General features: G+C 39.6%; 1 protein-coding gene across 1 annotated transcript in view; it reads right to left on the bottom strand.

Annotated features, from left to right (window-relative positions):
* Positions 1–543: 543 nt before the first annotated feature.
* The window catches only part of mospd2 (motile sperm domain containing 2), a 39,362-nt gene continuing 23,348 nt past the window's right edge, over positions 544–16,557 (bottom strand). Inside the window, exons 13-15 of the mRNA XM_007891645.2 lie at positions 10,059–10,188; positions 6,180–6,288; positions 544–3,264 (exon numbers count right to left, since the gene is read on the bottom strand). Coding sequence (XP_007889836.1) covers positions 3,112–3,264; positions 6,180–6,288; positions 10,059–10,188 — 392 coding nt within the window. The 3' untranslated portion in view covers positions 544–3,111. The remainder of the gene's footprint in view (positions 3,265–6,179; positions 6,289–10,058; positions 10,189–16,557) is intronic.

Raw genomic sequence — 16,557 nt, 5'->3', positions numbered from 1 at the left:
TAGAATACATTGCCTGAAAGGGTGGTGGAAGCCGATTCGATAACAGCTTTTAAGAGAGTAATTATTTGGGGAGGACAAGTCTGCAGGGTTACAGGGAGAGAGCGGGGGAGTGGGATTGATTTGAATAGCTCTTTTCAAAAGCTGGCAGACACAATGGGCCGAATGGCCTCTTTCTATGCTGTATAATTCTATGAATATACTGTAAAGTGAATTGACTGTATATCTTGTGAGCGAAATGAAGCAGCCAATTGCACACAGCAGTGACCCACAAACAGATTATTACCTCCAAAAAAGCGATCTGGCAATCGACTGTCAACCAGGTTCCTACTTTCTGCTAGGTAAATAAAGGCGCGTGGAGTAAGGAAACTTGCCTAACATTTTGCAGGTCTTCTCGCTTGCAAGACGAGTGTGCTTACCACTACATTATAGGACTCCTCAATACTTATCCATTAATACAATTGTGTCTTAATTCAAGGCACTTCCTGGTTAATAAAACATCTGCATCAATTAACCTTTATATAAATGACAACAACTTGAAACATATGCAAGTAGATTTAAGTTTTATTTACAAATGCTGACATTTTTGTAAAAGGTATTCAAGAAAAAAAACTTCTTGAAATATCATTAGAAATGAAATACTTCCATACAATATAAAACACCAGCAAAACTGTGAAAGTTCAGTGAACGTTAGAACCAAATCAATGTTTAGCAATTTATTTCATAAAGTGCATTTTAAATCTAATTAGCCAGCTTCTGTATTGTTGAACAATACAATCACAATTAGTTTTGATTGCTGATTCCATCTTATAAAAGCTATATCTTAACATTTTATTTATAGTACAATTTTCTCAACAATTGAAGGAGAATTCTTCTGAAACATGACACATTTGATACTACTAATCTGGTGATTGTAAAATCAGAAAGCCATTAATTATGGCAGTCTACCTTCCTTTATCCCACTACCTGCCCAAGTGGCTATTGTTCGTGTGTAAGTCTTGGCATTAATTATTGGCAGGCCACTCAACTGTGGAGGGCATCACGTCCTCACCAGCTACCATCCATGTACAATTCTGTATAATTTAATTGTTGTTCAGTTATGGCAATACCTTGAAGTCAAATATAGAAGGATTAGTACTGCTGAATTCCTATCACAAAATATCCAATAATGTTTGTTCATCTAAGTGTAACATCCATTAAATGAAGCTCTGCTACCTTCATATCTCCAATTCATTACTCTTCAAAACTAGAAAAATGAATATAGAATTTCCCAGTCTGTTTGTCAAATTTGACTCCTCAAACTTATTGGCAATATTACAATTTGATTTGCTTTGGCTACTGCATTTCAATAGTTGATTATTAAATATACAGTATATATGAATAACTGTAATAAGCTTATTATAGAAGTAACTCATGAAAGCACTTGCACTACATTAAACTCAAACATCTACATTAAGATACTTCTAAAGTTTTGTTCCATTAAAAAAGGATTTTAAAAAACATTGTGTCCAATTAATTTTCTCCCCATTGGTATAAGCCTGTTTGCGGTCCCCACCTTTTAATGATAAAGTTTGGTTCAATAGGCACTGATTGCTCTCCTCTACCCAAGTGGCCATTGTTCATGTGTGAGCTTGGCATTAAGTGTCAGCAAAGCACTCAACCATAGAGGGTATCACATCCTGACCAACAACAACAACAACTTGGATTTCTATAGCGCCCTCCACGCTGGACGGCATCTCAGAGCGCTTCTCAAAGCTACCAGCCATGCACAGCAGAGGGTATAGGAGATACTGAAGCGAGATTCGGACCACTAAACCCAGCTGATTTTTACTTCCTTAACCTGGGAAAGGCTAAGGGCAATTCAGTCTTACCACACAGCCCCAGAGGAGACTAACAAACTCAGCATAACCAAAGTTTGAACTAGTGAGATCCCAGTTGGTAATCGGAATCTCTATCCACTACATAAAGATGCAACTCTATTCATTGAACTGTTAAGGTGGAGTTGCCCATAGAAAATGCTGGCTGGACAGCAGGCGATTCTACATAAGAATTTTCAATTTCTAGTTTGATACCTAATTTCTTAATTTTAGAATATCTGAATAAGGTTTCTTCATGTGTTAGGCAATCTTGCACACCTCAATTAATTGTTGGCAGAAAAACAAATGTCCTACTACTTGTGCTAGTGAGTTGCTTTCAACATTGGTTCGGATTTCACTTCATTCAGTAGGCAATGTTATACAAATTTGTTTCAAGAAAATTTAAAAGGAAAGTGGGAATGAATAGTTCAAAAAAGCAATAGTTTTTAAGTCACATAGCATCATACTTCAGCTTGTTATCAAAAAAAACTTTTTAAAAAGTATTGAAGATTTTTCTAAGAAATATCAACTTCATGTAGTTGAAACATTCTGAATAAATCAAGGAACTTCATAATTTCATAAAGCATTTGTATTCACATTCACTCCATTGTTCAGGAGGGCAGGCAGTCTCAAACATCTTGTTAATCAGTATTCCATGGTCAACGTTTTACTAAACTACATAATGAAGTTCTATTGATAACAGTCATCCCTGCACTTGGAAAGAGAATGAATGCCCATGTTTACCCCAGAATCCAATGACTCGTTGGTTTAAACCTTTTCATAAAACTCCATTGTTAATAAAGGTTGGAAAAGCTGTCAAAGGATATTTGGCTTTAATTTTTAAACTTGAAAGATTTCAAGCTTTTATTGCAGAGTATGCCCTGAGCCCCAATACAATATAGCAGCTGCAGCACCTATTCAAATAATTCTGAGGAGAACAGTGGAGTATTCACTTTGACATTTCTACTAAGTGAGTGCTAGGTCATTTTTCCATATAAATTTTCAATTCATTATTGACAAGGAAATGGCATCCTGAGAATTATTGTCACATTATTAAGCAAGTTGTTTTAAACAAAAAAAAAGTTTATATGGTTAAAAACCCAGTTATCAAATCGTGACCTAAAAATATTGAAAAGATATTGAACTCAAAAGTATTGGCCTCCCCCGTGTTAGATATACGGCACAGCTACTTCGAAAAATACTGTAGTTGACTTTGGTTTACTAGAATTCATCTGAATGGATCTAGAAGCCTGGCAAGTTACTGTGTGTCCTTGTCCAGGGAGTGTAGATACAAGGACACGCTGGTAATGGCCACTAACAGTGCAACTAAGCCAGTTAACAACTGTTGGAACCAGACACAACGGGTGATCTGCTCCTCAAGTCTTTTATTCAATATCATCAATCTCGTCATCTGTTTAAAAATAAAAAGTAGCATTAAACAAAAATCCACATTTATAAAACTCTACATTTAACAATGGGAGCAGTGGATGCTTGCCAATAAATTTAGAATTCACAGACATTTATCAAAGATATGGGACAATGTTGAAAGCAGGGAAAGATATACGAAGGTGAAATGATTTTGGATACCAGAATGTTTCAGAAGACAGGCTGTGGTGGCTGAAAATCTCAACCATGTGGAAAAGGATCAGAAGAGATAGTGCATATTGATATCAAGGCTTGAGAACCTTAGAGGATGAGAAGGAAGGATTTGAAAAAAAAATCACTGTTGTGGGACAGGGAGCAATTGGAGATTGATGTCCTGTGCAAACTTCCACATTTATAAAAGTTGGTCAGCAGTGTTCTGGCAAGAAAATAGTGCAAGTGAGCAACGTTCCAGAAGTAAAGACCATTCTGGTAATCAATCCTATATGTAGTCTGAAACCTAGCTCAGTAAAAACAATACTGACGTTGGATTCCAAAGAAATTTACAGCACCAAAGTCAGCCATTCAACCCATCAGGTGTACAATGGGTCTTTCAAGAACAATCCTTTCAATCCCATTTACCTGTCTTTTCGCCATACCCTTTGTAGTTTACTCCTTTTTAGATATTTATCTAGCTCCCTTTTGAAAGCCAATATGGATTCTGCCTCAAACATCATGCTTGGCAGGCCATTCCATTCCCCAATTACCCCGATTCAGAGTGAGCAAACAACCAGGTAGGGAAATTACATATGGTAAACCAGTGTAATTGGTTATCCTCAAGGCTGCAGTTTCGTACTTGGCAAAGTTTATTTTATGTTTTGCTGTGCAAAAGTGAATCAGAGATCGATTTAGCCACATTAAAGCTAGTTCTCTGCCAAAAGATTCCCTGAACCTGCAAACATCTCTCAAATGAAAATTGGGAGCCAGGAGGAAGAAACGATAGTTTAATATTGAGAAAATTAAAGTTAAAATGGGACAGAGGAAATAATGGACCCGAAAAGAATCTTCTTTTGCCCAACAATGATAGTTTTATCAAATGTAAGATTTTTTATTTTCTTTCTTCAAAAATCAACAATTCAAAACCTAGATAGCTTTTTTGCTTTCCGTTAAATCTTTGATGAGTTAACGCATCTCCTTATAAAATGGAAGATATTGGACCAAGGCGACTACAATATAGAGAGGTTCTGAACAAGTCTCTGCTCAGTGAAGCCGTGATTGAAGATAAAAGACAAGATCTCATTTTATTCATAGAAAGCAAGAACTTCACCTTGTTGGCAATAGAAAATAGGGGATGGATGGGGGCTGAGGAGAAATGGAAAATCAGGCTTTGTTAAATTGAAGATGGAAAGGTAAAAATAATTTAATCTGAGCTGTTTTTAAAAAGCACACAATCATCATATTGACCTTAAGTATTATGGAATCTCATTTATAGGAAATAAGTGAAGAATACGTTCACCTAATATTTTTCCCCAAATTAAGAACATTGATTGATCAAAAATTATCCAAATACGTGGTCAGTGACCTTGTAGCAATAGATTTGTATCAAAAAAACAACCCCCCTTAAATACCTAGCATGTATTCTAAGGAGCATACAGTTTCTAATTCAGAATAAAAAATGCTACTATAGATGGTCTAAGCAACAAAGAATTGCACTTGATATGAACATCAGGTCTTGAGAGATAAGTGGAAATATTGCAAAATGCACATTTGCATTTTACAATGAAGTGTACTTTGACTGTTGCTTCAGGAATTTTAGTTTTCCAATTATTTCATGTCCTTGAAATTCATCACTGTGTTGTGATGAAGCACGACAGCTAAATTGAATTCCAGGTATATAGCTTTTGAATAAATCATGCATTTCAAATTAGATATGTACACTTATCTCATTGAGTCATCTCACTTAACCAGACAAAGTTTCTCCCCTAACACTAGAAGATAGAAACCACGTTGTTCAGTTAGTGATTTGGGGGATCTGTTGAGGACAACTATTTGGGACCCTCTGAATTTCTGAAGCCCTAAATATTGATGTGCGCACACTAATAACATATACAAAACAAATATAAACCTACATTAAATTCTTTTTCACCCCAGCTACTAGATAATTTTGTTAACAATTTAGTTTTGTTGGCGTCAAAAAATTGTAACATGTAGTTCTTGATCTTGGTTTACATATTCTATATATTCATTCAGTTTAAATCAAAAATCAGAAAATATTTTCTTCTTTTACATGCTTAAGTTCTTCTTCTGAGGACAAAATCAATTTAACAACGATTGTTGAACCTCCAGAAACGGCACTCAAATTTATAGCCACGATTCAGCTGTGGGAAAATCAAACACGCAGAACTCCAAAATTGATAAGTAGCACTTTAATATGAAAATCTGCTTGTATTAAGAGCAATAATCCTCAAATTTGATATAGCGCCTTTCATATTTCATGTAAGAAGGTGTCTCAAAGCGTTTCACAGGATACACTATAAAGTGGAGTGATTATCTGTATTTTGTGGGAAAACGCAGCAGTCAATTTACACAAAGCAATGGCCCACAAACAACCATGAAATAAATGATCTATTTTATTTGGGGATTGGTTGACCAGAATGCCCAGAAAAACTGCCTTCTCTTATTGAATCTTGCCACAGGATCTGTAGCAGGATTGCTAAGTAAAACTGTTATCACGTCAGGCGCTCAATGGAGCCAGTCCTCCCTTCCCACACCAGATTATTTTCTGCCCAATCATTAGCTGCGTTAAGAAAAAATGTGCAGAATTGCATATATACAAAAAAATGTCTCAAAGCTTCTGATGCAAACAGCCGTAGCTTTCAGTTTATTAGAAAACGGAATAAGGGAGGAAAACCAGATTACTTGAAAGAATGTCTATGGAAATGAAAAAGGTGAAAGCTTATCTACCTTTGAATGTAAATCCTCTTGATTGCAACCACCAGCATATCCTTTTAAAATGCCTTCTTTGGTGGTAACGTTACTTGCTTTATAACTTTCTATGATGTGGCATCTCAGTCTGCAATACAAACGATGAAATGCAAATACTGTAATGCTTGTAATAGTAACAGTGACTCTTCAGCCAATTTAATTTTCACATATTTTAAGTCCACAAGTATTTAGTTTTGTCTGTGTGGAGAGGGAGACATGTGATTGTAGCAAAAACTGAATTCACAAAAACAACTGATAAGAGATGTCAACTGTATGAACTTAAAATTACTTTTCTTTCTCACCAACCTACCCTCCAGTAAGCAGTAGAAATTAATTGTGTTATCTTCAATTGCTGTGTGCAAGCATTAAACCATGCGCACTGTTTAAAATATATGGCACCACTATACATCATTTGGAAATAGCCAATGCTTTGGGGCCATACTTCAGGTTATCTGTGCTGTCAAGATTCATACTCCCTTCCCTATTTTGAGTGTATCCTGTACCTTTTCAGAAAATATTCTTGGCCAGAAGAGCAGCCGATTCCAACCAGTATGGCATCATCTCTGACTCTCACCTTGCTTGACCTGGCCACACACCACTAAATGCCTATTTGCTGAAGCAAGTGTCTGCACAGTTTTCATACCTCATGCCAAAATGTCTAACTGTTTCAGCTTATGTTTTGGACCCCAACTATAATGCAATTTGTTCCCAAAATACTTAACTCGGTCAGAATGAATGCCTCATTAAAAGATTTTAAGCAGCACCTTAAATTTCCAAAAAGAAATGGTGCCAGCCACCAAGCAGAGCGGTGGAGGGTTCAACACACAAGTTTTCAGGAAGCTTTTAAATGACGGGGTGGGTGGGGAGCAGAGGGATTTAGGGAGAATGCCCTAAAGGACTGGGAATGGTGGCTTAAAATTCAGTCACTGATAATGGGATGGATGGGGTTTGCTGGAAGTGACAATGGCAGAAGTATAGCCTTAATTTTTGGCAGGACACTATATTACTGGCCAGTTTTTAACTTTAACAAGTTATGAATATAAGAATAACCTGTACAATAAAACAGATTATTCTCATGTGCATGAACACATAGGGTGTTTAGCCATGGAGCGTGTTGCACACTAATGTTCTTAATTAACACTCTCAATGCAATTTCATTTAGCTGCAAAAACAATTTCCTTAGACAATATAAATGTCTACCTCTCTAGGGAGGACTTGGTTGGTAAGATGATATAAACATCAGGATTACTACAATTTGCTCAAACTAAAATAGTGCTTCATTAAAACTGGTTGGTCAGTCTGGAGTTTGGATACACATGGAAACTCCCTGCCAGGCTTATCTTATGGTTACAGCAACCGAGAACTCTCTGAACCATGGTTATAGGTCTGCCAACTCTGCTGTGCACAAAGTTTCACAAGGAGAAAGGAGAAAAAGGGACGCTTATTCCATGAGCGAGGAAGATCCATCAACTCATGTATGAGATACTATCAAAATACCATGAATGGTCATTTAACTGCTGGGGTCAACATTTGTAAAATACTGATGACTTATTCCATTTTTTTTGCATCGAAAGAAATAAAAAAACAAAAAGAGATACGCCTAGGTTCATTTAAAAAGGAAAGACCTCTTTAGTAATGAAACAAGTACATATACCCTTTCTCTCTTCCTCCCTGCCTGTACATGACAATCTTCCAAGCAGGGTCTCCTTGGAGCTGCACTGGGCACTGCTGATTAGAGCACAGCCCAGCCTGGCTCATCAGCAAGACCTGGAAGGGCAGAACAGTCACTGGGGGCAGGGAGTCATCCCACTCAGCTCCTGTTAACCCTGCAAGCCAAAGCCCTAACGGATATGTGGTCCTAGCTGGACAAGCACTGGGAAAGCTTGCCGGACAGCAATAACAAGCTATGCAGTTTTAGCTGGTTAGACTCCAACAGCACCTCAACGCACACTCTGAAGTCCCCAAGCCTTGGCTCTTGCCAACCTGCGCCTAATACCTTCTGGAATTAGGTAAGCAGGATGCATTCCCCCAGGGAGAATGTGTATTCCATTCTAGCAATTGATATCTCTGCAATTTCCATGTGTAGGTGAGATGCATGGTTGATTGGATACTCTTAAGCATGGTGATGGGTTCTTAAGCATGGTGATGCGTTTTCGCATGTATCAAGACAGCCAGCTGATCAAAAAAAATTCAACAGACTCAATAGTCTTCATTTGACCCATGTTTTTTTCTCCTCCATTCTAGTTCACTCTGACAGTAATCTCAAAATCCCTCAGATTCACACAGAATACTCAGGCTCAAACTGCAGTTCAACTCAGCATTAACATCATTAAAATAATCTGTTATTCATGGGAGATTAGAATTAAGACAACAGGAACAAAGGAACATAGCAATCTGTGACAATGGCAGAATTCATGATTCACTACAAATCATGATTCACTACAAAAATATCTCTTGGACTATACAAACATACAGAAAGAAGTATGTGTTCCCAGACAAACAACTGCAGCATAGGAATAAAAACAAGAGACAATTCGGGAAGAAAAGATTTGTTGACGGGAGACTCTCTGAGCCACAGACATCTGGACCCTCCCCAAAGTGGCCATTCTTCATGCCCAATTTATCAAGTGACATCCCCAGACATTAGGATTCGGCAGGCTTTCCACTGAGAAAATAATTACTGCAGAGTTCAATGTTGCCCTCACCCAGCATTCACTTCCATGTTTTTGTTGCAGAGGTTACTAAATAATATTCAGAGAAGAAACCTTATTGATAATTCCATTCCATACCTCTGTGCAACATCCCAACTGCTACTGAGGCATAGATCAATTAACTCAAACCTTTTGGTAGCAATGGTTTAGAGGTGCAGGAGGTTGTACCTTTACTCACTAGGCAACTGGGCCAGCTCATGCTTCGATTATAAAAATACTGGAGTACAGTCGTCCTTTAGTAGTAACTCTCTGTTCACTTGCAGGTTGTGATCAGTGACATTTTAACAATCTAATGGCAAGCTGCTGGACATTTCATGTTATTCACTTGAAAAGGCAGCGTTTTGGATCAAAGAGCCTGCATGCCACTTTTGATTAAGCACAGCATCCAATACACTAAAGGTTGAACTCTGATTCCAAGGAGAACATCTATATTAGGGAGTCAATCAGCTGGATCTCAATTCTTGCACAGTATGCAGTCAAATGGTTCATGTGTAGATGAAATGAATGAGCATGTCTCCAGGTGGGTGGTTGGATCACACTTCACTACTCTTTGACCATTTCTTTAGAAAGGTTAAAGTTTGCTGCAACACTAAAAAGAATTCAATGGATAAAGTACGCCACAAAGCATCTCATTACTTGGTGATCATATTGAATATCAAACAATTCCACGTTAGTGCTTCTAATACAGGTTTTTTTTAAATATAAAAAGCATACCAAAGGACTTTCACATCTATCCAAATCCTTTTACCTAAAGTACTATAAGACCAGTTCAATTCAGCAGAATAAGAACCATTAAAGGCTTTAAGAAACACAAGCCAGCATGAAATGAATGACCAATTTTATTTGGGAGATTGTTTGCCTGGTCACCGAAAGAAACATCAAATAGTGCCATGAAATCTATCGTCCACCTGAACAAGCAGACATCGCTAGGTTTAACATCTCATCCGATTGATGGTACCTCCAACAGTACAGCACACCCCAGCACTGCGTTGGATTGTCAGTTTGGACTACCTGAGTTCCAATTCCTAAAGTGGGGCTTGAACCCACAACTTCCGATTCAGAAAGTGCTACCGATAGCCAGGCTGACACTATGAAGATTATGTAATTTATTGAAGAAAATCCCATCGATTTCACTTGTGTACCGTACCTGTGCTCCATAATTTGGTCTCTAGGAACTTCTTTCCAGTACTGGGACAGATCTGGAGGGCCAGCTCCAGCTAACTGGTCTATTTCAGCTGCCATCACAAGAAATCTGTCTTGAGGGGAGGCTTCAAAACCTAGTAATTATACACAAAAAAATTCAAAGGTATTATTCTGATGATGAGATTCACTTATATTAAACTACTTTTTCAAAGACACAACACCATTAAACTCGAAAGGGAGAAAGCTGAGTGGACCAATTAGTTTTCAAACCCAACCCTCTGGACTCAAGGTTGATGCTCAGCAAACTACTTATCCAGGAAGTTAAAATATACTGTGTTACTCCTGGAATGGAGAGGGAAAAGAAACTGGGATTTGGGAGCCTCTCTAAGAATGAGCTGTCTCAGAGGAGACAATACTAATTCCACAGTAATTCAAAACATTGTCGATGGTTGATCAGCCTATCTGGCTCATCAATGAGTCTTGGAGATGCCATCACCTGTGCCCTAAATAATATGATAACTCCAGCTGGGCAGTGCTTTTCTACATTTAAAAAAAAATCCATTTATTGTCAGAATCTCCATTTGAAAGATTGCTCTTTAGTGTTAACCTGCCTCAATAATAAAGTCATACACTCAAGTCTTGTAGGTAATGGGGAATATACCAGTTCAGAAAACGTATGATGCCATTTTGATAACTGGACTGTGAGAACACGTAGAGACTGGTATTTAACATTAAACCATTGGTTAAAGTAAGCAACAGCTTTGAAGCACCACATGAACTGTGCCAATTCAATTTCTTCGCATTTTTAAAAAAATAACAAGCCATGGCTTGGTATATCCTGTCTTAAATATCCTGAGCAACTTTCAAGAGAATGCACAAATCTGCTGAAGGCACTTTGGATTATTTTCAACAGAATGTAACATGTAGTATTAGATGAAGTGTCCCAGCTAAAATAGCAATGGATTGTTAAAATTTAATCAATATGCCAAGCCAACCTCATGAACAGGAAAGAGACTTAGAATCAATTGTTCTTATGTAATTATAAAGAGCTGCAAAAATCCTGAGCACGGTATAAATCCCAGCACCCAAAGTGGGAAAATCAAACTAGTTTGAGAATCATGGAATCTATATTCATTGGGGTCAGGCTAAAATTATTTTGGACAATAGCTTTAAAATATCTATGTTGTGGTTTCTAGGGCCCAAAATTGAATGAGTTGATGAGGAATTATTGCTGTAATTCCTGTGGCACTGCCAAAATAATTCATAAAATGGAAAACTGTAAAATGCACACAATATTTTAAGTTATAAATTTGTGTGCTGCAATTCCAAGAGCGAGGAATGGTAACATTGAAAACTTTGTCACTGTCTCCAGGTTTTCGCTAAAGTAGGCCACGTGTATTACAAGCACAGGAGACTTTGGTTTGATATTAATATTTATTTTAAGTTAAAAATAGTAATAATGGAGTCTTCATATATTATTCTACCTTTAAGTTTTGTTGCATTTCATTAACATACAATAAGCAGTGGGTCTGAAGCTTTCTAGTTATAAATAACTCAGCATGCAAAAACTAAGTGGAACTACTCCTAAAGGTCCAGCTGCAAATGCCACACTCATTTTTTGTCTTCTGCAAGTCAAACTGCTGATTATCAAATGAGAGCAATTAGCTGAATGATTCTAAGGTTTGCTCTTTTTGTCACACACGCACGCACGTCACTGGCTATTTAAACCATCCCTGATAAATGACTTCTACACAGGCATAAATCGCAAACAATGAGAGCTTAAATATGGAATTTGAACAACAGTGGTGGGGTGGGAGGAGCTGGCCTTTGCTTGCAAAGCATTTTGTAGGCACAGGCAGCAGCCAATTTGCACACAGCAATGTCCCGCAAGCAGCCATTAAGTGAATATGACCAATTTTAACTGTGATTGTTTGCCAGGTCACTAGAAGAAATTCCATTCTCCTTTTGTACAGTGCCATGAGTCGTTTATTGCCCACCTGAACAGCCAGACAGGGCCTCGGTTGATCTGAGGGCAGCAACTCCAACAATTATAAAAAGGAGGATCAAGGACAGAGCCCTAAGGAACACTGCAAGTAACTGTGTTCCTCTCTTGCAAAAAAGACCCTGACTGCCCAGCGCCCTGGGATGTCTTTCCGACGTGAAGACTATACAAGTGTACTTTGTTGTTGTTGTGGGGGTGGGAGAAGAGAAACATCAAGAGAACAATGTGCTCTCACATTATATTGCACAATTTAAACCATTTTAATCACATAGCATCTTTCATTCAATATTTTGTCCACAATGACTTTTTAAAACCATAATCTTATTGCAAAATAATAAAATATTTGGTGAACTCCATACATCTCTATTAAATTGATGTTGATTCTGGCTTGTCAAATGGCTCAGAGCTATTCATACATTTTCCATAATGAACAATTTATGAACTATGAACGACCATAAATAGAATTTGAAGCAATGGAGAATAAGCGTTCCAACATGCTATTTCTGTTGAATTTTTTTAAAAAAAGTATTAAGTCTCCTTCACTGATTTCTGGTCTGATCAGTTGTGCCAGGATACAGAAGCATGTCTTGCACTTGCTTTGAAGGTTGGTAATGAATCAGAAATGCATAAGCAAGTGCAAGTATGTGGGCTTGAAGCAGAGAATAAGCAGATTGATTTTAAACAGTAATCAGGAACCAAAAATGAGTAGTAATTAAAAAAACATCGGATACCTCAACTGACCATTTTTTTGACCAGTTACTTTAACTTTAAATCTTTGAGAGAGCCGTTGCCTCCCAGCTTCGCTCTTTCCTCTCCTCTCACTCCCTCCATGATCCCCTCCAATTGGGTTTCCGTGCTGCCCACAGCACGGAAACTGCTCTGGTCAAGGTCACAAACGACATCCTGACCATGTGTGACCAGGGCTTCCTCTGCCTCCTCTACCGCTCCGCCACCTTTGACACCGTGAACCACTCAATCCTCCTCCATCGCCTCTCCCCCCATGACTGGTTCAGGTCCTACCTTTCACACCGCCTCCACTTCGTCACGGCAAACGGCTTCTCCTCCAGTGCTCGCACCGTCTCATGCGGTGTTCCTCAAGGGTCTGTCCTCGGTCCCCTACTCTTCACCCTCTACATGCTCCCCCTTGGTGACGTCATCCGCAGACATGGGCTAAATTTCCACATGTATGTGGATGACACCCAACTCTACCTCCCTGAACTCCAGGACTACTGGCGTCCTGACCGACTGCCTGTCCGACATCAAGTCCTGGACGAGGGACAACTTTCTCCAACTCAACATCAGCAAGACCGATGCTCTCCTGATTGGCTCGCGCCAACATCTCCGCACCTCAGGCACTGGCAACATCAGCCTCCACGGCTGCACACTCAACCTCACTAAGCCAGTCGGGAACCTGGGTATCTTGTTTGACCCTGAACTGTCCTTTCTCCCCCACATCCGCGCCATGACCGGCACTGCCTACCACCACCTCCGCAACATTGCCAGACTGTGCCCCTGCCTCATCCCTTATACTGCCAAAACCCTCACCCACGCATTCGTCACATCAAGGCTCGATTATGGGAACTCCCTCCTCATCGGCCTTCCCAACTCTTCCCTTCACAAGCTGCAGATCATCCAAAACTCTGCAGCTCGTGCACTCTTACGCACCAGGCTCCGTGACCCCATCACTCCCACCCTCGCCCGAATCCACTGGCTCCCCATCCCCCAGAGGATCGAGTTCAAGATCCTTGTCCTCACCTTTAAGGCCACCCATGGCCTTGCCCCCTCCTACCTCTCTGACCTGCTGACTCCCTACCAACCTGCCCGCTCCCTCCGTTCATCAGGCTCCGGCCTGCTCCATGTCTCCCGCCCAACCATCGGTGGCCGGACTTTCAGCCTCTCTGCCCCCAAACTCTGGAACTCCATCTTCGCCTCGCTTCCTCCCTTGCCTCCTTCAAGGCCGGTCTCAAGACCCTTCTCTTCGACCGTGCCTTTGGTCTCCGTCCCACCTCTCTGCCTTCCCTTACCCCTACACCACCCCTCCCCCATGCTCAGGCCCCGACACCTGACTGTTCAGTGCTTTGGGACATCCTCCCAACATGATAAGCGCTCTATAAATGTAATTTTGTTGTTGTTGTTGAATCTAAATGTTAACTAAATAATAGTGGAGCTAAAATCAAATAAATAATGAAATATTCATAACTATATGCAGTCTGCAGCTATGGATATTGTTGGGAGCTGGAGATCTACAAGTACAAAACAGCCAAGGTAAATAGGAACCGTATTCATGGTGTTTCTATAAAACTGTATCAGATGAGTACATTGGAGCTTGACATTCAGATTACAGTATTTTATAACAGCATGTAAAATAGTATGCGACTCAGTTGACAAGGCACTGCCTCCAAGTCAGATGGTTGTGGATTCAAGACCCACATTTGGACTTGGAAGCCCAGTTTCTGCTCCCCTGTGCTGGGGGGAGGGTCTGCTTAGTTGGAGGTGCTGTATTTCAGATTAGTCATTAGAATAGGTCCTGCCTGTTCGGATGGACATTGAAGATCCCATGACACTATTCAAAAGGAGAACACTTTCTTCTAATGCGGTGGGCAACAGTCCCTAAAATAATAGGTGTCATAAATTTTATGGCTGTTTGTGGGACATCCATGTGCTGCTGGATTCTCACAATAATCAGTCACTCTACTGTATACTCTGTGAAGTGCTTTGAAACTGTCTAAAGCAAGGATTATTATTATAAAACGTTTGATCTATTTTGATTCAAAATAGTATTTCGGTACATGCTTGCCACAAATATTCAGTTTTTTAGTAACGTTCAAAACAACTACAAATTATAAATTGATTAACCATGGTTTTCAGTGTCAATACTGTAATCTGATATAGCTATACTTCAGCAAGTTATTTTCAGGTTTCATATGTGCGGGGCAGGTAACTCGACTTGAGGTGCAGATCAGCTATGATCTTATACAATGGGGGAACAGGCTCGAGGGGCTGAATAACTTACTCCTGTTCCACTGCTCCCTATCTCCGAACGGATTGACTTCAATATTCAATCAAATCCCTTCACTCCCTGGCACCTCCCTACCTCCTTACTCCCCTATCCACCACCCAGCGCCTCCGCTCGAGTGACACCAGCCTCCTGCTTGTCCCTTGCTCCCTCCACTCCAACACTGGAGGTCACGCATTTACCACGCTCACAAAACTGTGGAATACTCTCCCTAAATCCCTCTGCCTTGCCCCCTTTCTCAACTTTTTGAAGTCCCACCTGAAAACCTTCCTTTTCAACCGTGCTTACGGTCACTTCCCCACCCCGGCTCAGAGTCAGGCTCTGCCACTGTTAAGTGCTCTGAGATGCTACCCTGTGTGGAGGATGCTATATAAGTGCAAATTGTTGTTGTATGAATAACTTATTGTGGGGAGTAAAGAGTTCCAGAAATATTGGTAGGGGTCCGAAAAGTGAATATTCAGTTAGTCAAATGTTGAGCCTCTAAATTCCACACTACCTCCAAAGTTTATAAAAGATCAAATGGAGAGTGGTGCAAGCAAGGAGATGACGAACTCACCTAAAATGCATTCATCCATGAAACTGAAACAGATGCTCTGGTATGATACAGAACAAAGGGAATACCCAGCTGCACATTTACATTGATGTTAACAGGATCACTAACATTACAAGCAGTGATTGATCCTACTGAGGATTTGCGAAAATTAGGAAATATCCTGTGGCGACCAAGGAAAAAGAAAGGCCGCATGTTCTGTTTACAAACCAGATTCTATTGGTGCCAATAATGTAGAACACAGACCCTACAAGGGCATCCCAAAGCCTGAGTTCAAGGTACAGCATCACCAAGTATGTTACTTTGCTCGCAGGCTGCTTAGCAATGCACTTCAATTGCAGGATCACAGCAGTTTCCTACACAGGCATATTAATAACAAACAATCCTTGTGATATAGCACCTTATCACCTCATTGAGACATTCAAAACACTTCACTGGATTTACTGTAAAATGATTTTGATTCTCTTAAGAACTTTGATATGTTTCCACATATGCCAGACACTCGGCTGACTAAAGGCAGATCTCTTGAGCTTTTACTATTTAATTCCATCTTATAGTTAGTCTGTATATAGATGAAATGCTTGAGTGAGTTTCTTTGTGATCTGCCAGAGATATGTGTGTCTCACAGTTACTGTCTTTACAATTCAGCGCTCAGTTTGATAGAGAACATGAAATGCAAAACAAACTGTTGATAACTGAATACAAAACTAATTAGTACGGAGGCTTTAGCTTGCTGAATATTTTGATCTATTACTAAATTGTGTGGCAAGATTGTAAACAATCCTGCTATTTAGGTTTCCAAGATTATGCAGTACAACATCAAACTTCATTCAATAAAGTGCCATGTGATAGAGAATGGGTGCCAGTTAGTTGCACGCCAGTAATTCAATCAATTGCTCTGACAACACTTTAAACAGCTTAAGCAGTTGATAAAT

This window comes from Callorhinchus milii, unplaced genomic scaffold, assembly GCF_018977255.1.
Source record: "Callorhinchus milii isolate IMCB2004 unplaced genomic scaffold, IMCB_Cmil_1.0 Scaffold4, whole genome shotgun sequence".
Taxonomy (NCBI): Eukaryota; Metazoa; Chordata; class Chondrichthyes; order Chimaeriformes; family Callorhinchidae; genus Callorhinchus; species Callorhinchus milii.
The sequence above is the reverse complement of the archived record's forward strand: the minus strand, read 5'-3'. Positions and strand labels throughout refer to the sequence as shown.